The 26,150-nt window shown below is 38.4% G+C and overlaps 1 protein-coding gene and 1 pseudogene across 5 annotated transcripts in view; one reads left to right on the forward strand and one right to left on the reverse strand.

Moving 5' to 3' along the window:
- The window catches only part of WWP1 (WW domain containing E3 ubiquitin protein ligase 1), a 114,834-nt gene that overhangs the window by 81,677 nt on the left and 7,007 nt on the right, over window positions 1-26,150 (reverse strand). For 4 of the 5 annotated variants that reach the window (XM_087420369.1, XM_087420367.1, XM_087420365.1 and 1 more), the window contains exons 2-3: window positions 11,043-11,138; window positions 2,087-2,177 (exon numbers count right to left, since the gene is read on the reverse strand). In XM_087420369.1, coding sequence (XP_087276495.1) covers window positions 2,087-2,156 — 70 coding nt within the window. In that variant the 5' untranslated portion in view covers window positions 2,157-2,177; window positions 11,043-11,138. The remainder of the gene's footprint in view (window positions 1-2,086; window positions 2,178-11,042; window positions 11,139-26,150) is intronic. The other variant, XM_087420366.1, reaches the window with a different exon arrangement.
- LOC106803656 (eukaryotic translation initiation factor 4B pseudogene) lies at window positions 4,730-7,349 on the forward strand (annotated as a pseudogene).

Genomic DNA, 26,150 nt, shown 5'->3' on the forward strand with positions numbered 1-26,150 from the left:
GCAAAGTCCTCAATACTACTAGATGCTGGCAGGGAAAGGAAAGTGATTTTTAAAAAGATATAATATTTTATCTCACAAGGAATTTATAATATGCAGGCAAAAAACGTGCATATAAATAACTAGAACACTATGATTCTAAATAACGAAAAGATAACCTTATTAATTAAAATTAACCTTATTAATTAGACCTTACAACCTTACTAATTAATCTAATTAACCTTATTAATAAAATTCTAATTAGTGGAATACACAGGATAGTTTCTATTTCCCCATTTAATGAGTTTCCTTCGGTGTTATACACAGAACGTCCTCTACTGTAAGATTATATAAACATTGAAAATCTATCAGAAAAAGAGAATCTTCTGTGTACATATGTAGAGAAAGAGAATTTAATTTAAAAATCCCACTCGCAGTAATACCCCCCAAAGAAACTAGTAATGAACTTAAGAAATGTACAGGATCCACCGGAAGATAACCACAAAACTTTATGATGGACACAAAAGCCTTGGAGGGAACGACATGATATATTCCTGGATTTGCAAGTGTTAACACCGAAAGATTTCAACTCTCTCCAATACATTATTTTTAAATGATCTAAAGGAAAACACTAACATTGGTTATGAGGGAGGTTTTTTTGGGGGGGAGGGCGGGAAGGACAGAGGAAAAGGGAGGGAGACTCTAAAATTCAAGTGAAAGGTAAAGTAATTTAGAACACAGTGAAGGCATATTTTAAAATACAAAGTAATGAGAGATTTCTCCCAATATTTAAATAGTACTGTAAAATAAAAATAACACTGAACACTCCTAGAAACAACTGACCTCACAATAATGAGTACCATGTGAATTACAGTATATCTCCTTCTTACCCTACTATCAATCCCACCCCTCTGAAGGCCAATATTATTTGTTATGTTCTAAGCACAAAGCCGCACACACACATCCCTCCTTTTCCATATCCGTATGGTAGCATATCATACACACTGTTCCACATCTTGCTCTTCACTCAAAAATATTATCTTAGAACTTGACCCCTTTGGTACACATATTCATTTATTTCATTTCATTATCTATCTAAAATTCCACTGCTAGTCTTTTACTACTAACAACCCTGCATATAATTATATATTATATACATATATTACAAACTCTCTCTATATATAAATTCTATGAATTTATCTTGTAGATATTTGTATTGTTTATTTAAATAATATAATATTTAATTATATATTGTTTATAATCATATAAACTATGTAACAGTTTATAAACTTTTGTTTATAATTATATAAACAATATAAATATCTGCAAGATAAATTCCTAGAAGTAAAATTGCTAGCGTAAGGACCACTCCTCCTTGAATCACGTATGCAACTGCAAGAATGAACTATGTGAAGTCCCCTAACCAAGGTTCTTCCACGCTTTTGCAAAAGCTGTTCCCTCTCCCTCTAATGCTCTACACTGCCTATCTAATTTGAGATGAACTCCGATTCCTCCAGCAAGAGTGAAAGTGTTAACGCTCTGTGAATCCTTCTCTTATCCTCTTCTCCGATGTCTACAGGCCACCTCCAATCGCAAGCAGACCTAAGACACCTTCCTCTAAGTCCTCACTGCATCCAGTTAATGATCACTCCGCATGGTAGCTGTCCATACAAAACTAACCTGTTCCACCACTATGCAGTCAATTCCTGGAGAACTAAGGCCTTGTGTTTTCATATACGTAATTCCACTTAACAAATATTTGCCCAATGATTGAATGGATTGGCTAAATGGAGGAAAGAAGGCCTTCAGCATCCTTCTCCATCCTAATAATCATTTAAAGACCAACCTAATGACACTTATTCCAATATCGAAATTCTCCCACTACTGAAGAGGATGCACTTCTTTCTGCATCCAGCACAGATTCAATAAATATTTAATGAATAAATAAAACACTCTTAGAGGGTATCTACCTTAGAGGCCTGTTGCAACAAATACACTACAGTATGAATCTAAAAGAAAAGATACTTATGAACTAAGTCTGCTGAATTAGGATTAAAAAGAAAGTTTCATCAGGGAATCACTATTTTAAATTATTATGAAAATAACTTACCAGTTACCTGTAACTGTAACCTTCCACTGTGGTTATTACCAGTATCAGACCTTGGTGAAGCAGTGGCCATGTCCCAAAATTCAGCTTAAACCTATAAAAAATTTAATTTATTCAAGTGTTAGACAAGAGATTGTAATTTTCAATATGATTAAAATTATTACTTTGAATCAACTAAGAAACCACACCTAACACAATATTTTCAACCTATCACATGCTGATATAGTCACAGTTGTCCTCCATTTAAAATTAAGACTTAGTACTATAAGCATTACAGAAGAATACTGCCAATAAACCATATCTGGGTCAATTTGAGCAAAGAATCCAGAGTCATGTGTTGATTAATAAATAAAATAAACATATAAGTAATTTTCATCTATTTTAGTATTACATATTATATAGAATAACAATATTATTATACATTTTATTTATTTGTTTATTAATTTTCTGAACCGCCTGAGTAGGTTGCCCTTTTACAGTTTAATACTTTAGCTATGTATTTCCTAAGAATAAAAGCATTTTCTTAAATAACAACAGTACAATGACCAAATTTAGGAATTTAACCAATGTATTACTATTATCTAATATATAGTCCATATTCTATAATTTCATCAACTGTCCCAACAATGTTCTTTATCATGTTTTAAATGCAGTACCTAGTTCAGGTTTATACATTGTATTAGTTGTCATGTTCCCAGTAAATCTTCCACACTTCTTTTTATAGATAACTTTTTTCAAGTTCTGCTTCACTCCTCCACCCCAATTTTTACTTTTTAAATAAAATACAAAGCATAGCTATTTCAGTTTTCTTCTGCATGACAAATATCTTAACGCTAAACTTCTATCCACTCTTAACTACTAAAGATAAAGTGGAACATTCTAGGCAAGATTGAGAAATAATAATGAACATTAATGTTTACCTTGTTTTTCCCTATTTGTAGTCTTTTCTATGCTCCATTTAGATCCCTCCTCCAAATTCAAGGACCCAATATTCTAAAAATCATTACACTCTCTTCACTTATTTATAGTTGCATATATGTGTGTAAAACGACAAGATAAACGGTTGCGTACTATTTGATTAACTGATTCCAATTAACATATATTCACAGGCCTGAGACCTCATTCAGGCCAATGTTCTCATTCTGCAGATGAGAAAACAGGCTCGAGGGTCACATCTACCTGCAGGTACATCAGCTGTCATGGTCATATGAGAAAACTAATGGAAATGGAAGCCTTACAAAACCAACGGACAATGAAGAAAATCAATGGAAATTGAAGGTTTTCGATTTCTAGCAGTCTGGTATACTAGATATTTTGAAAGGTCTTCCTGCTTTAATGCAAACAGATCCTGGATAAACTAAAACCAACGTACTTTTTAAACACTGTTATGTTCTCAAGAAGTATGAGAAATTATCAAGCCTGCTCCCACTCCATATAATAGTAGCCAAAAAAACCAAAAAAACAAACTTTTTAAAAGTGATTTGAAATAACAGAAGGGAACAGTGAGTAGTAAGCCAAACAATTAGAGTTTTGCCCTGGATGTGCATGCTGACAGCAGCACCGGGATCCAGACACAAAGCACTGGGCCTGCCGCAAGGGAAGGGGGCCGAGACTCCCTCAGTAAGCGAGGGCCCAAGTCAGCAGCCACCTCGAACACACAGCTGAAGCATGCACACAGGCTCTCAGGAAAGCACCCCAAATTAGGCCACTGGGATCTCCCGAGGAGAAGAGCAACCAATTATGAGCCTATAATTTTAAAATCAAACTTATAAGAAAATAAGCCATCATGATTGAGTCACCAGAAACAAAAAATAATAGTTTCTAAGCCTCCAAGGACTTTAAATATTATGATTATCATATAAACTTTTAAAAATTAGTTTTAGAAATAAAAGATAAAATAAAATATGGTCAAGCAGAAAGGGACTATGAAAAGGGCACAGCATATTTGAAAAAGAACCAGATAGAATTTGTTTAAACTCCTTATTTTAGAATAGTTTAAGATTTACAGAAAAGTTGTGACAACAGTAGAGTTCTCATATACCCACACCCAGTTTCCTCTATTAGTAACATCTTACATTAGTATGCTACATTCGTCATAGTTAATGAACAAATATCAATACATCATTATTAACTAAACTCCATAGTTCATTCAGATGAGATAGAACTTGTAAGAGACTCAGTAAACTTGATATAAGTCTGAAAAAATCATTTAGAAAGAGTGCTGAAATAAACAGAAGGAAAATACCAAAGAGAGGTTACAAGACATTAAGGATAAACTGAGACCTGACATAGTTCTACTCACAGTCCAAAAAATGAAGGAAGAGGGGGATCATACTAGGAGAGAAAACGACAATTTTCTGGAACCAATGAAAGACATTTATCCACAATTTTAAGAAACATAACATATATAAAAGGGGCAGGATAAACATAAAGAAATTCACACTTGGACACACAGCACTGAAACTGCAGAACACCAAAACATAGATCGTGTTAAAAGCAGCCAGAGAGAAAGAGATTACATACAGAGGAGGAGAGTAAAGCACTGGCAGAACTCTCAACAGCAACAATGGAAGCATAGAAGGTGAACAAGCATCTACAAAGGAGTGAGACAAAAGCCTTCAACCACCAAAGCTCTCTTTGGGGAACATGGACGGCATTAAGACACTGCCAGATAAAACAGAGTTCACCAACAGCAGACCTTTATTTCAAGAAAATCTAAAGGATGTGTTTCATAAAAGAGTAAGATTAGCACAGAAGGATGACCTGAGACACAAGAAGAGAAAGATGAGTGAAGAAACTGGTAAGCATACAAGTAAATCTAAATAAACATTGTCTGATTCAAATAACAATATCTTATTATGATGTTTAAACAAAAACACTATAAAGCACTAAAATAGGGAACAAAGGAACAGAAGCACATAGCGGAGGGGGCAGGGCAGTTAACGCTGTGAATCCTTGCTTGCATTGCTTAGCAGAGGGATTATGATCTGGTTTAACTTTAGACTGTATAGTATTCCCAGCAGAATTTCAAGAGTAATCATAAAAGAATACAAATAAGGGGGTATGATTTCCAAACTAGTAAAGAAGAGAATCCAATAAGAAAACAACTCAATCAATCCAAAAAAAGGCTTGCAAGGAAAGAAAAAGAATTATAAATAACCAGGACTATCAGAAAACAAAGTAAGAGAGTCCAAATATAGACATAATCACAATAAATGTATATGGACAAATTCAAAAGCAAGATAAGAGACACCTACAAAATAAAGATACCGAAAGGACAAAGGCAAAAATACGGAAACCATATAGTAGGCAAATATAAACAAAAAGAAAGCTGGGATTAGTTACAATAGCAGACAACCAGCATTATTAAGGAGAGCAAAGAAAATGATACAAGGTTCAATTCAGTAAGTAGATACAACACTCTAAACTTGCATGCCTTAAAAAAAATGCCTAACCTTTTGTTCTCACCTACTGCCCGCCCCCACCAACACAGCGGTATCAGCAAAAAAGACAGGGAAGAGTCTCTCGCTAACAGACTGCCTTACTGAGGATGGCAGCCCTGGTGGAGGAAGAATCTGTCCTAAACCAGTCAGCTGGACCATAAAACAGATGACCTGGAAGATATTTAATCACTTGGCACAGCAATGATGACAAGGCATAAGGCACCTCCAACTGACCACTGCGTCTTGCTCACTGCTCCACAGGCTGCTTGAGACCCAAAACTGACCAGAGCCATCTTCCCGAATTGCCACGCTACATTGCTCCTCTAGGGAACCCAACTTGTGATGGGACAGAAGTCTCCATTAAGGAGCTCTTTAGAGGATTAAATATCAGTGCAGTGTATTTACATGCAAACTCAGCAATCCAGGGAGCCTGAAAGGTTTTGATTATGCTGAGTTTGAGAACCTGGATTCCATGCTAAGTACCCTGAACCTCAATGAAGAGTCTCTGGGTAAAAGAATTTCAGTGGATATTGCTGATCAAACACAGGATAAAGACAGGGATGGTTGTTCTTTTGGCCAAGACAGAAATCAGGATTCTGACAAAGCAGAAACAGACTGGAGGAATCGTCCTGCCACAGGCAGCTTTGATGACTATCCACCCCGAAGAGGTGACGACAGCTCTGAAGGCAAACACTGTGATCACTATGGAGGCCAGGACTGCTACGGTGACTAAGCAGCAGAGACTATGACAGAGGCTATGGCTCCAAGATAAACAGTGCAGAGATGCATGTGGTAGTGGGCTCTCTAAGGATGACGACCACACAGGAAGCAGGACCACTATGAAGACCAATATGACAGACGTTTGTTCACGGAGCTCCAAAGACGATTCCTCTCAAGACGACTACAGGCGTGATGGCAGAGGTCCCTCCCAAAGACCCAAACTTTATCTGAAGCCTCACAGTACTCCTAAGAAAGATGACTCCTCTGCTGGTACCTCCCAGTCTAGTCAAGCAGCTTCTATCTTTGGAGGGGCAAAGCCTGTTGACCCAGCTGTGAGAGAGCAGAAGTAGAAGAGCAGCTTCAGAAGGAACAGGAGAAATCACAGCATCAGGGAGAGGAACCAAAACTAGAATGCAGCCTCAGAAGAGACACTCAAACCGGCAAAGTGAAGAAACTCAGGAACAGCAATGGTCAAGGAGAGGAAGGGATTCGCCTCAGACTGGGACCTCGGCTACATCTATCCCAAGGCAGACCAGGGTACTTAAGGAGGGAAGTGAGGAGTCTCTGGAAAATGAAATACTCTGTATGGCAGAAGACTGTCACTCTCCAACTTCTAAGCCTCCCAAACCTGATCAGCCACTAAAGGTAATGCTGGCCCCTCCATCAAAAGACGACGCTTGGATGAAGTGCTAATCCTTCTGCCTGATCTCAGAGCTCAGACACAGAGCAGCAACCCCCTCACAGAGCAAGCGATGGGGGAAAAGCAGCTCCAGCTCAACTATCTCAGGAAGGACCAACCAGAAAAGATGAAAATAAAGCCAATGGGGTAAATGTCCCAAAAGGTGAAAGTGGGAACTCCAGCATGGTTCAAGAAGTGGAGGGAACAAAGACCAACGGAAGGAGTCTGAAAGGAAACATGACAAAAAGGATCAAGACTCCAAATCTGCACCTGAGCCAAAGAAACCTAAAGAATCCAGCCTTTAAGTTCAGTACTGGAGTATGCTGCTCTCTCAGCTGATGGTGAAGATTAAAATGAGGGGAGGATTACATTACACTACATTACATTACATTACACTCTGTGCTTTCTACTAGTCTCTCTCTAACCCGGAACATTCCTGAGCAAATCAAATCTCTGTCCAGACAAGACAAAATAAAACTCACCATGTCCTGGGGGAAATAAAAAAGCTTCAAAGGATTGTTAGAACCACAGGAAGCAACTGACAAACTGGCCATTGTCGTGGGCAATGCAACACATTCCAATTTTTCATAGGTCAAATGGACCAAAAAAATAAAAATTAAAATTAAAACAAAATAATGAACAAGCAGGATTTAATGAACATAAACAAAACCTCATATCCAACTATCAGAAAATAAACATTCTTCTCAAGCATGCAAGGGACGTACAGGAAAACAACATACATACCAGGAGAATATGAAAATCTCATTTAATTTCAGAGAGCATACATCATGTTGTTCCCAGGCTCTGATCATAATACAATTACGTTAAAAATCAATAATGAAAGATAAATTTGAAAAATACAAATAGAAAAAAAAAACACTTCTAAATATTTCATGGGTCAGAAGAAGTCATACTGAAAATTAAAAAAAAAACAAACCAAGAACTGAATAAGAAAAATACTACATATAAAAATTTGTGGGTTACAGTAAAAGTTACACTTAGAGGCAAATCTGCAGCCTTAAAGACTTCTACTAAGAAAAGAAAGGTTGAAAATTAATGAGTTAAGCGACCAATCTGTTAAGTTAGAAAGAGAATAGCAGAGTAAACCCCAAGAAGATAATAAAGGAGATAATAAAGACCAAAAGCAAATAAAGTAGAAAAAAGGTAACAGAAAAGATCAACAAAGTCAGAGTTCTTAGAAACACTAAAACAAATAAATGCCAGGCAAGATTAATGAAGGGTAAATAAAATAAAACAAAATGGGGAGCCCCCCAAACAGACCAATGCATGTAAGGACATACTCATGTGGCAGATGTAGGCAACATAGATCTGAGGGAAAAGAGAGACAATTAGATGGTCCTGAAACTATCTACATGGAAAAAAATGAAATTGGATCCCTACCTCACATCATATACAAAATCAATTCAAGATGGACTACTGATGTAAATATGAAAGGCAAACTTTAAAGTTTTTAGAAGAAATTACAGCAGAAAACTATTATTTTATGTCTTCCCAGAATGGAAGGAATTCTTAAACAAGCATACTAACCAAAGAAGAAAAGAGTGAATATTTTGCCTATGTGGAAATCTAGAACTTCCATTTACCATAAGACATCATAAAGAAAACTAAGACAAGCCACAAAGTGAGAGATATCTGCCAAGTGTAAAACTGATTAAAGAGTAACATTTAAATTACGTAAGAATTTCTATAAAAAGTAAGAAAAAGACAACAGAGTAGGCAAATGGGCAAAAAACATGAACAAGACTTTTATAGACAAGGAAACTTGTAATGACAATAATTATATAAAAAGATGCAGAATCTCATTATTCAGCAGAGAACTATAAGTTAAGACTACATATGATGTTATTTTAACACTCACTAAAATAGTAAAAACTAGGAATTTTGAGAGTACCAAATAATAGGGAAAAAAGTGGCACAGTGGTGGCTCTTATAAACTGCTGGTAGGTGTTTAAATTGGTAAAATTGTTGGGAAATGATCTGGCATTATCAGGTAAAGTTGAATATTTGCATGTCATTCAATGAGCAATTCTAGATATATACTATAAAAACTTTTGTACTTGTGTGCCAAGTATAAGCATTCCTCACCATAACGACAACAAAAAAACCTGAAGAACACTCAAATGTCCACTGGTAGGAAAATGGTTAAATGAATTAGGCTAACACACAACAGAGCATTACACAGCAGTGAGAAGGAATGAACTATGGCTGTAGGCAACAACAGGAATGGATCTTAGGAATGAAAAAAAGACAAATATGAGTTCTGAGTATTAACATCTTCCTCTCACTCAGCCCCACCTCCAAGATTTAACATTCTACACTGAGGTAACCAAAAAATGCTTCCAACTCCTAATAACAAAAAAGAAAGAAATGAATACTTTTGGTGGTTATCATGACCTCATCTTTTCCTACGCATTTCCTTTGAAAATGCTGTAATTCTATGATTGAAAAAGAAACACAGAAACATGGGGCACTGTGGATCCTAAGTCTCAAAAGCTTGCACAATCAACAAACAAACAAATGAAGCCCAGTGAAGAACTGCTGAGGTCTGAAGGACAATCCCACGACAAGCTGTCACTCCGCCAGGGAGTACACTATGACCCTAACGGGAAACACTCCTGCACAAACTAAAGAAACGAGTGTGTGGAAGGCTTCTGCTACATTCACGCGCTCTGGATAAGCAGCTCTACTTTGTATCTACTACAATAATATCCACACTCCAAAGGGAAGTCTCTGTGATTTTTTCCTGTTTTAAATTTGCATACTTTTCTATGTATTCTTTTATGATGCTTGAATATTTTCTTTGAAATATATAAAGATGAACAAATCAGATGTTCCTCGATAATAAAATAACATTTGTGCAAGCTTTAAATAGCCTACAAACGGAACAATTATGAAACCTAAAACTAAAACATATATTTGTGACAATACTATTTTTTAAAAAGAGGAGGAGATAAAAAATAAACAAATTTAGACAGTTACTACAAAAGTTGGGGAAAGAAGAATACGGGGTTGCAGAGATGCTCACAGGCAGCTCTTTAACTGGGGTGGGTACTGACCGAGTTCTTACTTCGAGTGGTTGGTTCACAACTGTTTGTTTTTATTACTAATTTCCAGATTAGTTACTAATTTCCAGATGTTACATACAACGAGCATGTTCAAATTACAGAATTTTAAAAACTTAAAGAAGGCAAGGAAGTAGATACAGGAAAGTTCAGATCACTAATTCATCAAGTGAGATGGTAAGGGACTATGTCTGTAGCCCGTGAAGGACAAGAAGGCAAAGACATAGCTTTCCCACAGATGGTGTGTAACAATTAGTCTTTCAAGAAAAAGACACTTCTTCCTCTGAAGAATAAAAGAGAGACCTAAGGATAAGTGAAGATATTAATTCATTTGTAGATAGATTTTAAAAAAAAAAACTGAGGGACTTTATTAGTGAACTAGACAGAAAGATAACTGCTGGGAATAAAGGAGACAAACAGGCATAGGATTAGCTATTTGAGAAGAATTTTAGAGTTTAAAACACTATGCAGATTGGGAAACAGTGACAAGTAGGTAAAGACTGTTCAGTCTACTACTTGAAAATCTTTCTTCACCCAGATTCCCACTCCAAGCTATTTCTCCCTTTGTTCTATATAAACCAGTCCTCAGTTTCAAGAGTGCAGGCCTCTGGTAACCAGGAACTGCAAATTTAAACTGCAAAACATGACACAGATGGTTCAAAAATGGTACCATCTTGCCTTAAAAAGGAAGATACATAGCCAATAAAATTATCTATTTCAACAAACAATTTTGTTTATATAACAAAGTGTGCGGAAGGCTTTAATAACAAAGTTGTGTGGTATTTAAAATATAATGTAGTATTGTTATATATATTCTTTAATCTGAGCATTACAACACTACTGTCTAAGTAGGGAGGTACTGTTCCCATGTTTCAGATGGGGAAACTGAGCCTCATAAGTGTGAAAAGTCTACCGCCATACTTTTTATGACAAAGTATTACTAGGTCTACATAGGTATAAATAACTATCAACATGTATGGAGACTGACTGTTAAACATAGTCTTAGTTAAAAAAAAAAAAAGTTAATCACTTACTATGTACCAGGAACTGTACTAGACACTGGGGATATAAAGATGAGTAAGACACGATTCCTTCTTTCAAGGAGCTCATAGTCTAGTGAGGAGACAAACCTGTAAACAAATAAATAGCTTTCAGTGTGACAGTTACTAAATAGAGGCAAAATGTACAGTAGTACATCTGGGGCACACTAGAGAAAGCAGACAATCCAATCTACAGGAATCAGGAAGAGCTTTACAGGGAAGATAACCTTTGAATAAACTGTGTCTTGAAGTGTAATTCTTCAAGAGAGAATTACGGAAAGTAGGGAGCATTCAGAGAAGCTTGGAATGGCTAGAAAATGGAATGTAAGGATAGTGTAAAGTGACGAGGCTAACAGGCAAACAGGGTAATCTAAATAGTGTAGGATCCTATGGAATAGTTTATAAGGTATTCTCAATATACCAACCATAGTAGTTTAAAGTTTATCCTGAAGGTAACTGATACACACTGACAGGTTTCAATAATGAGAACTGCATTTTAGAATAACTTTGGCAGCAGTGGGGTTAGACTTAAAATAACGACTATCTGAACTAGAGCACTGGTGGTGTGAAGGAAAAAACTCAGGATGTGTATAAGATCTTCCATCAGATGATTACAGGATAGCTGAGGGTTAGAAAGAAGGAAGATCCTGAACAACTAAAACTTCCCACCTCACTACCTGGGTGGATGACAGCGCCATGACCAGGAGAGGGAGGAGAAGAGGAGGAGCGAGCTGTGCCAGACGATACAGCACAGTTTTCAAGAGCCGACTCTGGAGTCAGATTATTTGGATTTCGTTTCCAATCTGCCACTTCACAGTTGCGTGACCAAGCGTGGCCAAAGAAAAAGCAGAGTCTGAGTTTTAATAAACTTTGAAGCAAATTGGTTATTCATCCAAATGAATTTAGGTCATAACCTCTGCCCAGAGGATATGGCCAGTTTATGTAAGCTGATTATGTCCAGCTCAACCCTTTCAAAATGCCACCGAGCTGTATAAAGGTTCATTACTACTCAACTGCAAAGAACAGAGCGAGAGTCCTGGATGTAGATAATAAGCGACATTTCCAGTCCTCCAAGGTTACAGACCTATCAAATCCTCACTTAGATTTATCTTAACTGCCTGCTTACTTCAAGACGTCATTCTTAAATCAGAACCAACATTTTAAAAAACAAAAACAGATCTGATCTATTCTGCATGCTATGCGTAGTGTTAAGGCTTGAAAAAGCCAGAGAAATTCTGTCACGTATCTATCTGCCTGGATCAATTAATAACATGCTTACTGATCACCCACTCTGTAAAGTGGGTGTGGCAAGGACACAAAAATGGTAGAAGACCAAGTCCGAGCATCAATACTGAGTCTAGTTTTGAAGACAACATTAATACACAGTAAAAACCTCAATAACAAGATAGAATGGTACATATCAGGTGCCAGAGAAGTTTAGCCCAGTGAACACAGAACTAGGAAAACTACAAAGCCTGCCTTTAGGCAATGCTGTTTTATCAATAGCACAAAATTTAAAACCCAATGAATGCGGCAAATATAAAGCCAGATGAATCAAGACCAGTCTCCCTTGCCCTAAAATATCCAAGATTCAGCAACTCTAAAGCAGAAAATAAGTATTTCATAAAAACATAAACTACAAAATAGGGGATTTAATTTTAAACAATACAGGAATATTACTTCGGTACAGAGAGATTATTTATAAGAAGATACTGCTGGTCATTTCAATAAGTTTATAAAATAGGACAATAAACAAGAGGGTGACCAACTCGTCCTGATTTGCCCAGGACCATCCAGGTTTTAGTCCTGCTTCCTGGGAAACCTCTCAGTTCTGGGCACATTGGGATATTTGGTAACCTTAGTAAACAATGTAATGGCTCTAACCGCAAAGACAGCTTTTTCGATGTATCTCAAAGAGATTTGTCTAGTGGAATCCTATTATAATAAAGCATAATTCTATTAGATTTTACATTTCTGTATGACCTAAATATTGAGAAAGGAAAAATCAATTTTACAGGGACTATTCATCACTAGACCTGAATATCACACCACTGAGACTACATGTTGGGAGAAGGGAGGAGGAGGGAACAAGCTTTCTCAATACCGTGTCTTTTAGCCCTCAGAACTGTTTACTTTTACCAAACTCACCAAATAATTACCACTGTGTTCTCCTAAGGATCCGAAGACATTTCCAACTTCCTGAATAGCTTCCTAACACTCAGTCCTACTGTTCACCCCACCATCCCACCATGCCATCATCCTCACTCCCCAGTCTCTGCCTCTACACCAACAACTCACTGGCCTTATATCTTACCAATCTCCATTCCACTGACTAGCACGGACAACTCTGTGCTGGAGCTGAAGGGCCCCACTCTGCTCACATCTCCAAATAGTTCTCTCTCCCACACTCCATTTAGAACCTGTCCCTTAACTCTGGGCCCCCAGCCCCTCCAACTCTCCTTCCTCGCAGTACTAACTAGTAATATCATCACTACTTTGTTTGCAAAGCACTTCACAGTTTCAAACTGCCACATACGTATCTCAGGGGAATAGGCTAAGCACAATCATTTCCAATTTTAACAAGGCAATATTAACATTATTTTTATTCCTATTCTGTCTCCCACACGGCTTTTCCTTCCAGGATCTCTCAACCATTTTGCCTTTCCTTCTAACTTTAAATAAACTTAGTGCTAAGGTCTCAATGTATGCTTTTAACTATTTGGGACAGAAGCTAACTGATTTCTTAAAAAGTTTACTTGTCCACACTGACCTCCTTGCGAAAAATCACTTATTTAATCCTCTTAAATGCAAAGAGACATCTTGTGTCTCTCTTGATAATTTACAAGTGCTATTGGGCGAAAAAGAAAAATACTTTTAAACTGTGCCATTCTAGTTTCTTGAAGAGCATTCACAATATCTACCAGACAAAGGACAAACAAAGATGGGCATCCACCAGTACCCTTTAACCTCTGACTATAGTTTGGGTGTTTATTTTAATCTAATAAAGCTTATCTAATCACAGGATCTAATAACCTCATCTTTTTCTACTCCACCTCTCTGAACTTTCAGTCAATTTCAAAGTTCCTTTTAGTGCACAACATGTGGCACTCCACGGGAGGAACAGAGGAAGTGGTTTTTTTTTTTTTTTTGTGAGGAAGACCAGCCCTGAGCTAACATCCATGCCAATCCTCCTCTTTTTTGCTGAGGAAGATTGGCCCTGGGCTAACATCCGTGCTTTACATGGGATGCCGCCACAGCATGGCCTAACAAGCGGTGCATCGGTGTGCACCTGGGATCCGAACTGGCGAACCCCAGGCCGACGCAGCGGAGTGCGTACACTTAACCGCTTGCACCACCAGGCCAGCCCCCACAGGAGGTGTTTTTTAATGAGAAAAATGTATTTATCTTCCAAATGCCAAATTTCCTAAGTCAGTATTAATACTAAACTCTTATTATTTATTTCCACCCAATTTCAGATTTTCAACCAGAGGAGGTAAATACATTAATTTTTCTCAGGTCTTTTGGTTCTGTTTTTGCTCATCCTCCCCTTTTTATATTTACTTTTCCAGTAACACAAATCTAGGCCTCTTTTCTTTTTCAGATATATCTCACATCTACCCCTTCAAAAATTCATTCTCTCCCTATTTTTCACCTATCTCACTTTCTTGTGTACAAGGAGTTTATATTCAACTGTATTTTTTTATTTTTAAGTGTTACTCCTTTCAAACAATTACACGAAAAATCTGCTTTACAATTAACTTATCTCAAAATCTGCCTCTCATTAGTGTATGTTCAAAATCTGCCTCTCATTAGTATATGTATCTGCTGCCACTTCACGCTAATAAGCAAAAAAAATCTTACATTAAAATGTACCACAGGGGCCGGCCCAGTGGCGCAGCGGTTAAGTGTGCGTGCTCCACTTCGGCAGCCCGGGGTTCACAGGTTCAGATCCCAGGCACACATCGATGCATCGCTTGTTAAGCCATACTGTGGTGGCATCCCATATAAAGTAGAGGAAGATGGGCACAGATGTTAGCCCAGGGTCAATCTTCCTCAGCAAAAAGAGGAGGATTGGCAACGGATGTTAGCTCAGGGCTAATCTTCCTCACAAAAAAAAAAAGCACCATACACATCACAATTCTGTATTAACTATTAACTATAACTGATAAAGTAGATTGATCATAGAGTAATTTTGAGAGCAAGGCGTTCACATAGTTTAGAAATGGTTAAAACTGGCAGTAAAAAGGGAACCCAGAGAGGGATCAAGATTTAGCGGTTAGAAAATTAAATTTCTTTCCCTTCCTCAAGTCAACAGACATTTGCATTATTACTGTATGCCTGTGGTAGTCAAAAGCCTTGAATTTAACCTTATGCCTCCCCAAATTATCATGGCATACCTTCTAACTGCTGCCCATTGACTTCCTGCAATTTACCACCTCCTTACTCTTCACATAAAATTCACTCCATTCACAGAAATTCAAGTCCAACAGCTAGCCAAACTATTGAACTCAATTCTCATTCTAGTTATTTCTAATCAAGTTAATTCTTGATTCTGGGAACAAGCAAGGCTCCAGTCACAGCAAAAAACATAATCAGAGCAACTTTCGCTTCTCTTATCAAGGTGCTTGCCCCAATTAATGAGAAATAGTTACAATTACCTACCACAGCAAAACTAACCACCCACTCTTTCAAACAAAATGAGTTTCATATAAACTTTGAGCTAGCAAAATTTACAGGGTCTTCTTGTCTATACAGAATGAAAATTCCTTCCCCAAAAAGTAATAAATAATTAATAATAGCCTTTGGACAGAAGACTAGAGGCTAAGCAGGCAGTAACCACGACACGACGAAGTACAGGTCAGTCCAGAAGATCAAATATCAAAGATATTTCTATTCTGAGCTGACAAAAGTGCTGGTTTTGCTCTTTTCCAAGTCAGAGGTTAGCAATTAAAAAAAATTACAATTATTGCAAACTTAAAATAAACTCTATAAACATCCAGTAATGTTATAAGTTACAAGAAACCCAAGTTAAATCCTGTCAATGACCAACCTTTCACATACAGAAGACGTGCCGTCTGGCTGACAGTCCAGTTATTTCTACTGGGGGTGGGGAGGGACAGCCAACAATGGAAAATAAGCCACTATCATTTACCAGAGTCTAGTTTGAATCTGGATTTGAATTTCTGCTCCCACATTTACTAAGAGGCAGCATAACAGCAGTCAAGAGAGTCAATTCTGCAACCAGACTGCCTAGGTTCAAATCCTGGCTCCATTTGACTATGCTCAGCTTCTGGAAAGTTCCTTTACCTCACAGAGCCTCAGTTTTTGTATCTATAAAATGAGAAAGATAATAGTACCTACCTCATAGGGTTATTAAGAGAATTAAATGATTTAATATTGACAAACTGCCAAGAAAACTGCCTGGCACACAATAAATGCTTAACAAATAAATCAACAAGAACTTGGACAAGTAATTTAACCTCTCTAAGCAGCAGATGTCTTAGGTGATATTAATATTCTATAAGCACTTTGTGAATTATAAAGTGCTGTATAAATGCTAAATTATTAAGAACATAACATGAGAAAAACAATAGGAGACAATGAAAAATAAAGCATATATAGAAAAATATACATAGTCCTGCTATATTTATTCAATTTTATCAATTTTTCTAAATACTCAAGTTACCCTTTTAAAACTTAACACTTTGGCCTTTGGAGACATTCACCCCATCTGCCTTATTTTACATAGTTTTTGTGATAGAGATTCTTATAAAAATAGACCACATAAAATCCTGTCCTAGTATTAACACTTTGAAAACGAAGTACACCCTCCTGCTTTCCAAAGTGACTGAGTACCTACTCCACTTCCACCTCCCAGGATACCCCCACCCCTGCCCGGCCCCAGTTATACCTTCCTCTCTTTGCCTAACAAACAGACCTAGGGCTCGTGTACTATTTAAAAAAAAAAAAAAAGAGCAATAAAAAAGAAAGAAAAAAATCCTTTGACCAACTGACTTCTTAAAAGAATAGCTAACCTTTCCCACCTCCTGACTCCCCTACCCATCTAATGCGGTTGCTGCCTCACCACTCGACTGAAGTACTTCCTCCTCTTCCGTGGCCACATCATGCTCACTTTCTCCTGGACCCCTCTGCAGCACCAGACGATGGTTCACTCAGTAAACACTGACTGTGCTCTGTGCCCTGGGCCTTCACGCTCTCCCTGTGAAATCCTGACCCAAGCCTCTAATGTTATCTTTCCCGTAAGAGAGAATCAATTTACCGTGGGGCAAAAAAAGAGCTGATCAATACACAAACTAGACATTAGGCATTTTTTTAAACAATTTTTCTGAATTAAGTCATTCAGCACATTTATACTAGACATATTTTCAGGAAACACAAGAATCATCTAAGGCATGCTCTTAGCCCTCAGTGAGTTTACAACGCAGCAGTGGAAACAGACAAAGGAAGCAGCAGCTGTGAGCTCACTGACTGGGCTGTGCAAAGAGCACGACAGAAGCACAGAGAAGAGCACTGACATGGGATTTGGAGGGAGAAGTGAAGAGGTGTCAGGAAGGGCTTCTGAGAGCCAGCAGCAGTTGAGACGAGTTGTGGAGGACTCCTATGCAGGACTGTATATGCGAAAGGAAAGAAATGCTATCAAGACCAATATGTGCAGCAAGCATACAAGGGAGGGGTGTGCAGAGAGAAATCTAAGAGATGAAACCATTACGGACGGCATCGAGAAGCTGTACCACGAAGGGTACAAGAAAGCCATAGAGAGCCACCGAACTTTCAGCAGGGAAGGAATATACTTATATTTTAGAAAACTGCTCTAATAGTGTTGTGAGGGTAGCCTGAAAGAGGGCTAGGCCGGATGTGGCCTGAAATAGAGGAAGAAGGCCCAGAGTCTACAATAATTGGTGGGCTAAGCAGATGCAGGGAGAGAAGACAGGGAGATGACCTCTGACCATCTCCAGTACAGCTCTCCTCCCTAAGCCTCATAATTTCTCATCTAAACTACAAGCACAGCTCGCTACAAGGTCTCCCTGCGCCCCCTTCATGCCCACCTCATATCCATCCTCCATCCAGCAGTCAGAGTGATCTTTCCCTAACAGGACCCATTGCAACAACTGTTGCACGCTCCAATGTTCTCTCATTTTAACTACAATAAATCCAAACTCACACACGGCCTCCTGTGATCTGTTGCCCCGACATCTCTTACTTCTCTCCTCCCCTCCCCTCCCTTTCATTGGCACTCCTCCCATCCCTAACCCGATCACCTTGTGCTGCTGAGGGACCTCCGCATTCACAGCTCCATCTGATAGTCCCCTGGCTGCCTTCTCAGTCTTAGGGTTCAACTCAAATATGATCCCTTCAGAAGAAATTCCCAGTCAGCCCAGGCAAAGCAAGACCCTCCCTCCTCCAACCCTACCACCTCATCCTACTTTATCTTTCCTAACAATTCTCCATTATTTGTGCTCACATATTTTGTCCTCTCACTTCTACCCCCACCCCCAAGGGCAAGGACTCGATCTGATTCACCATTCTCTTCCCAGAACCAGACCAGAACCTGGCTGAGGGAAGATTTCCAGTAAGTAAGTACTGACTGACTGAGGCAAGCTCAGAAGAGAGGTATGTGCTGGAGGTAAAGGTATGCATGGCATCCCGTAAGTGGAGCTCAAGAGTGAACGGAAAGCCAACTCCATGCGACAGGCCTCTGTGCATGTCCATGCAATCACCCAGGAAAGGCCTACTGCATACGATTAGCAGAAGGACAGACAGGACCTGGGGTACACCAATACTGAAAGGCTGAACAGGAGATGAGGACTATGTGCACAGGGTTGAAGAAAACTTCAAGAAAATTTTGAGGAGCAGGAACGAGTCGCTAACCTCACCAAGTGCCCCAGTAAGATCAGTAAAAAGAGACGACTGTTTGCTGGACAGTACAGATGTTTCCCGGCCCTTAGCAAGAGCAATTTTAATGCAGTGGTAGGACCAGAAGCCAGTGGCTTAAGAAGCAAATGAACAGCCAGAACCACTGTTCAGAAGTTTGACTATAAAGGAAAAGAGAGATACAGGCTTACGGGGAAGTGGTGTTCATAGGTTTATTTTGAAGATGGAAGAGACTCAACCATGTTCACAGACAGGAAGAAGCTGAAGTCACAGGAGAGACAATGATTACTAAGACAAGATCTCAGAGAAGGCAGGACTGCTTGAGATTTAACTCCAAGGTATAGACATAAATAGCTCTTACACTGAAACTAGAAAGAGAAGAGAATGGGTGTGAATGCAGATATCTCTGAAAGTGTCTAGAAAGAAAGTTAAGGAGGTTTTACCCACCATTTTCCTCAGTGAAGGAGGCACTCTGCAGCACTGGGAACACAATAGTCAATAGACACAATGCCCTGTTTTGACAGGGATGTGGCTGGGTAAGGAATCTGAGGCAGAAGGAGCAGAGACTTGGGCCCAGGTGACTAGCAGCACCAATCTCCACAGACATGAATTTTTTTCCAAATCATTTTCATAGTTGATGTTTAGAAGCAACGACATTAACTGTTAGAGCTGGTTAGAGCACAGGTTCCAGAACAGAAAAGGGCATACTCTAGCTACTATGACAATACCTCTGGTCATTCAAATGCATTACGTATACACACTCTGTCACCTTCATTCGTTAAAATTCAGCTAGAGAAAATAAGATGATTGTTATTCTCCAGAAAAGCTCTTTATGCAAAGCTCACTAAGGACACACATTTCTAATCCACCGCCAGTTTTTCCCAACCTAGCTGCCATGTCAGAACCACCTGGGGACGACGCTGGGGGCTCTAAGTGATTCTCACAGGCACATTTATGTATCAATGACTTCCTAAATGTTATTCCCACCACTCATCTACCTAATTTCTAATCATCCCTCAAGATTTAGCTCAAGTGTCGTCTCTCCAGTTTTGAACGAGTTAGTTGCCATGTTTCACAGCCCTCTAACCAGGTTTATTTCTTTATCTCTCCTCCAGTTTTGAACGAGTTAGTTGCCATGTTTCACAGCCCTCTAACCAGGTTTATTTCTTTATCTCTCCTATTACACTATCTTGATTACTATTCATCTTTCTAATTCCAGCCACTAGCCCAGTGCTCAGCCCTTATTAAATACTCAATAAATGTGTATTAAATGAAGATTCACGATTAATGAAACATTAATGCTGTAGAACTGGTTAAAGCAGTTAGGGTAAAAGAAAAAGTACCTATGAACAGTAATGTACACCTGAATTTTCACAATGTTATAAACCATTATTATCTCAATAAAGTTAATGGGAAAAAATAAAAATAAAAATAAAACATTAAAAAAAGTACCTATATAGCACAGAACTGGAACTTTAAACTAAAATATTATAAAGAAAATCCTATACAGGTGGGACTATAAACCATCTATAGCCTCTCCCATCTGTGCCCTGCTAATTCTGAGCGCCAAGTCCAAGTCCATCTTACCAATCTGATTTCATCTCCACAGCCCACAATAAAGGCTCAATACAAAAATGCCCAATACAAAAGTAAAGGATAAATGTTACCTAAAATGCTCATCTGACTTATTAAATACTCACATGTCCAAAAGTATATAAACCAGAGAAAAGCTCATTAAAGTTGGACATTCTCTAGCCCTAATTAAATATTCAAAATAATTCAGGAGTCATATGCTAATCCCCAAATTATACATCAACTGGACTCTAAAAGTCTGGGGAAAGATGGCTACTTAGGACACAGCAAACGTTCCCACAGAAATCTCATAAATGGTGGTAAGGTACCAAAACCAAGCCACAATAGCCCACCCAACCCGTATCAGCCAAACCATTCGTGCTGCACAAGGAGACCTACTGTTCCACAGAGGCAGTTCAGGGCCTCTACAAATACCTCTGTGTGCATACGCACTGCTCCTGCAAAATCAAGCAAAATCCAAAATAAACTGCTGACACTGAGGAAAATACCAAAAGCACTTCACATGGTGCCTAGCACATAGTAAATACTCAATAAATTACAGCTGTTTTCATCCAGAATCCCTGATTTCAAACTTGTGTGTTCATCAAAATAGCTTTATTTTTCTCACTGCATTTAAACTGTAAACTTAGGGACAAGTCCTCACCATTGCATCCACGCACCTCCTCAAAGCCTGGCACAAAGGAGTGTCTAACACACACTCACTGATGAAGGATACCCAGCATTAACTGAATTCAAAAACAAGCAAACACAGGCTTAAAACCAAATAGCCTTATTTAGTTCTTAGGTGCTCTTTTAAATGAACTACAATGCTTCTCAAATTGATTTTTTTCCCCTTAAAATTATCATCAAAATGAAAAACAAAAATTTATGTAGGAAATACTCCTCCAAGAGTTACCAGCTTAGACAACAAACAGTCTCATTAAGTGGCTGAATCAGACAGGGCATCTAAATTTCTCTGGGCTGTGGTAACCTTATTAAATAAGAAATGGAGGGGCCGGCCTGGTGGTGCAAGCAGTTAAGTGCGTGCACTCCGCTGCGGTGGCCCGGGGTTCGCCGGTTCGGATCCTGGGCGCGCATCGACGCACCGCTTGTTAGGCCATGCTGTGGCGGTGTCCCATATAAAGCAGAGGAAGATGAGCACGGATGTTAGCCCAGGGCCAGTCTTCCTTGGCAAAAAAAGAGGATGGGCATCGGATGTTAGCTCAGGGCTGGTCTTCCTCACAAAAAAAAAAAAAAAAGAAATAGAGCACAGAAATATTGAGATTTTCTAGCTTACAACTGCTTCACTAAAAACACTGCATACTGCATGAAAACATGAAAGAGTAGCAATCATCCATAAGTGCACCAACCTAACTTGCGACTATTTTCATTTTTTAATTAATTAATTAATTAATTTTTTCCCCCAAAGCCCCAGTAGATAGTTATACATCCTCCTAGTTGCCGTATGTGGGACGCGGCCTCAGCATGGCCGGAGAAACGGTGCGTCGGTGCGCGCCCGGGGTCCGAACCCGGGCCGCCAGCAGCGGAGCACACGCGCTAAACCACTAAGCCACGGGGCCGGCCCAATGACTATTTTCATTTTTGCACCATTATTTTCCTCCAATACACTTTTTTTTTTTTTTTTTTTACAAAGTAGCAATCTTAGTGTACAAGTCATTTTATTTTCTACCCCCAACTCCCATTTACAACAAGAATGCCGATTACAAACCTGAGCCCTTGGCCAACATCAAAGAACAATTTAATTTACGCTTATAGTTGTGAAAACATAACTTTGACAACAATATTCTAGAAAGCCACAAGGTGGTGATGTTGCTCCATAAAATGCACCTTTAAAAAATATAATTAAAAACATTATACCAACTTTCCAAAAAATGAAATAGTTTCCCTCCACTGTAAGGAAGGAGTATCAAAAATGTTTGTATTTTGTTTGCTAGAAAACATTAGTGAGGAAATATATTCATCAAATTTAGCAGCAACTATTCTAATTTTTAAGCTAAACAGTTATGGTCCTTAAAAACACAACAAGAACAGAGGACTCTGGCACCATTACTGGGTCCTTCGTCACACTAATCTTTCCTTCTCTCCCTGCTCCCTCCCTTTCCTCCCCAGGCCATAATAAAAAACTCAAATGTATTTTTACTTATCACGCACTGACTAACTTTATTTTTTTATTCTTAATTTAGGGAGATGATTCCTATTTCTGTTTTCAAAAATGGATACTAAAATTTATTTATGTCAAAAAGGAGAACTACACCAAAATGCTATCAGCATTGAGAATGAGATTGTTCTTCTCTAACTTGCTATAATTTCTCAATTTCTTATAATATGCAACATTATGTTTACAAAGGCAAAACACCAAAACTGAAAGCAAAATACTTTGCATTTGGTAATTTTTCCCCACGCCTTAGTGAACATCAGTAGAAAACAGGTTTCCTACTCCTGTGCTGCATAAAATCAATTGTGAAAATAAAATTCAAAGAACGCTGAGCATCTGAGAACTCGGGTTCCAAACTTACAGAATCAAGGTCATATATAAAAAGAGCGGTATAAACACTCCCCAGGAAGAAGAGTAAGATAAGACAGCGGAACTACTTGGGACCCCTGCACTTCCAAGGGGTGTCTAAGCGACACAGAAACTCAGGCAGTCTTAAACCCGGAATCTGAATCAGGTCTCTGACTCCAAAAATAGTAAGAATAACAGTGACCATTTATGAGCTCCTATTATTTGTCAGCCATGTTACAAAAAACCTCTAATGTCATCAATTACCTTCAGAGTCATTATTCCTACTAACAGATGTGGGAAAAACTGGTTTCAGGAATTTAAGTAAATTGCCCAGGCCAGAAAACTAGTGAAAGTCAGGATTTTGAACCCAGATCTCTTGGGCTCAAAGCCAATGCTCTTTTCATTACACCTGCACTGCAAAAACAGAATATAAAGTAAGAAATGCTGAGCTGAACCCACGCCTTAAAATGAGCAGTTTGCTATAGCAACCTGAAGTTACTCTTCTCTTATTTTATCACTTAAAGATTAAACAATTTCATAGTAGGGTGGCTTTGTGGGGCTTTTAGGCTAGTCATTGAAAAGACTTCTCCCAAAGGCTGAGAGACAAAGAACAAGTAATCTTAAAAAGATAATGTGTAAAAACGTAGGAACAATAACAACAACGAAGGAGGAAGCTGTTGGGACTGGGTTTAATAAACCATTTCCATGTGTTCCAGGAAAAACATGTTCTGGGCAACATAACATTCTTACCATTTGGGAAGATCAAACTTCATGTAATTATATTATGTACACTCTCATATTTCAAAATGACACAACATTTCCGTACATAATTGGTCACTTGTTTCAAAGTGTGGAACCTTAATAATATAACACTTGCTTACCAGACTTTTTCCTTCAAATCCAAAAATTTTAAATGTTTTGGTATTCTTCAAATACACAGTACTTGCCACGTCTCATGAAGCAGCAGAAGGCACAGTCATGAGAGCTGAGGCTGAGAGGTGATTAGGGGACGTCCTCAGGGACACAAAGCTCCTTAACGTCAGGCCAAATCCAGGCCTGCTGACCCGGCTAGGACTCTCCTGCACTGCCCTAGTCACTAGGACATCAGGACCCAAAGTTAGGCTCACCCCAAAACGTTTCCTGATTGTCTCTAAATACATTAAGGATTCTAAACTACCAGCATTTAAGCAGCCATGGAGACTTGCTAACTCTTCAATTCCAAAGTGCCAATTTCTAGCATAAGAAGAGCACGTTGGGGTAATGTAACATAGAGAACAGCTTTTAGAGTCAGACAAACCTAGGTCCAAACTTCAACTCTACTACCTATGTACATTTCAATCCTGAGTCTCAGTTTTCTTATCTTTGAAATAAGGATACTAATGTAGTTTTGTGACGTGTTAACATTAGCTCTAGGAAACTAGAACTGTTTCTAGAACCTGGAATATAGAAGGTGCCCATAAGTGTTAATCTCCTAACACCCTCCTGTCACCACCACCACTCCAGCCGCACTCTCAATTACTGCAAGGCAGAGAAACTCCACTATTTTCCTAGCATACTTCCACAACAATTCAGAGGACAGGAGGTTGAGAGAGGCATTTCAGTTGCAGAGGCGTGCTGCAAAATGATACACAGCAAAGCCCCACATCTGCAGGAAGGATAAGACCAAAATTACACTGAAGCACTTGAGATGAATATAGTGCTGCTAAATTTTTTGTTATAAATACACATTTCAAGATATTTTAAAACTACTTAAGTATCAGACACACAATGTTAACTTACTATTTACAAATACTCTTCCTAAGAATTTTAAAGCAGGCTGCTAAGTATAAACTTTCATCAGATATCCTCACTCTTAGAGGAAAACATAGGAATTCAAAGTACACAGAAACTTTCCAAAATGAGATAATCAATTAAACAGCTAAAACTTTATTTATATAATAACTATATGTTATTTAGAATAACATCATTCTTCTCAAGTTTAAAATACAGGGACATTATCCTTTATCCACAAATCCAAAACCCAAAAAGCTAGAAAAACTTCAAGTTGCTTCATTAAGTCATTGGGTGGCAAACTGAACTGACCTGAACTCATTTGGCAGCAAAATCTGACCAGATGTGTGGCTATGTACCATCCTTATTCACCCATACTTCATTAAACATTTGCCAAAGAAGTACCAGGTGCCACCCTAGACTTCAGTGCGGTTTCATGTACTGTGGTATACGGAGTGCATTACCCTTCTAAAATTAAGAAAATAATTAATTCTGAAACACATCTGACAGCAGCGACAAGGTATTATGAACCCATCATAGTGAATATTTACTGAATACTAATGCCACTTTTAAGCCACACAATAAATGTATGAATTAGGTATTACTGTTACCACTTTACATATGAAGACCCAGTTTACATATGACAAAACCAGGGCTTAATCTAAGGTTAACCTGACCAAGGTCACTTAGCCAACAAATGAGCATCAGAACTCAAATCTAGGTTGGTCTTACTTTAAGGCGTAAGCTCGTAATAGTTAACACTTTAAAGGAAAATTAAATCACAAAGAAAGTTTTAAAGCAAGTTATAGTTACCAAAACTTTTAACCTAGAACAGTGACATTCCTGAGTATAATGTATACTTTCCATGCTGGGTATTCACATCTAAACACTGACACCGTATTTCACAGCTCACAGGACCAAATTCCAAAACATCTATTTTTGAGCAGCTTATTTTAGCTAAGTGAAAAGCAATCAGATTATCTGATAATCACAATATCTACCTTGACTGTTTCAGTAGGCATTTTTTAAAAAAGAAATATCTTCATTCAAAAGTTCTTCTTTTGTAGAAGTACAGGGAAATTTTTTGAACAAGGAAGCCTGATGGAGCCTCTCAACGGGTTACTTCTCTGGCCTACTCCTTACCATAATCATCCTCTGTCAGGTGTCCATAGTTTGTTTGGATCAAGTTCTTGGCCATTATCTTAAGCCTCCTTAAACATCTGAAGGTTCAGAGGTTAAGCTCTCTTTGTATTTACATTATACACCTGTATTTATTGAACACTGTAGCTTAAAAAACAGCCTCAGAGAACACCAGAACTCCAAATTACCAATTCAGTTCCTAC

This window comes from Ceratotherium simum, chromosome 31 (assembly GCF_057802395.1).
Source record: "Ceratotherium simum simum isolate JZ-2026a chromosome 31, ASM5780239v1, whole genome shotgun sequence".
NCBI lineage: Eukaryota > Metazoa > Chordata > Mammalia > Perissodactyla > Rhinocerotidae > Ceratotherium > Ceratotherium simum.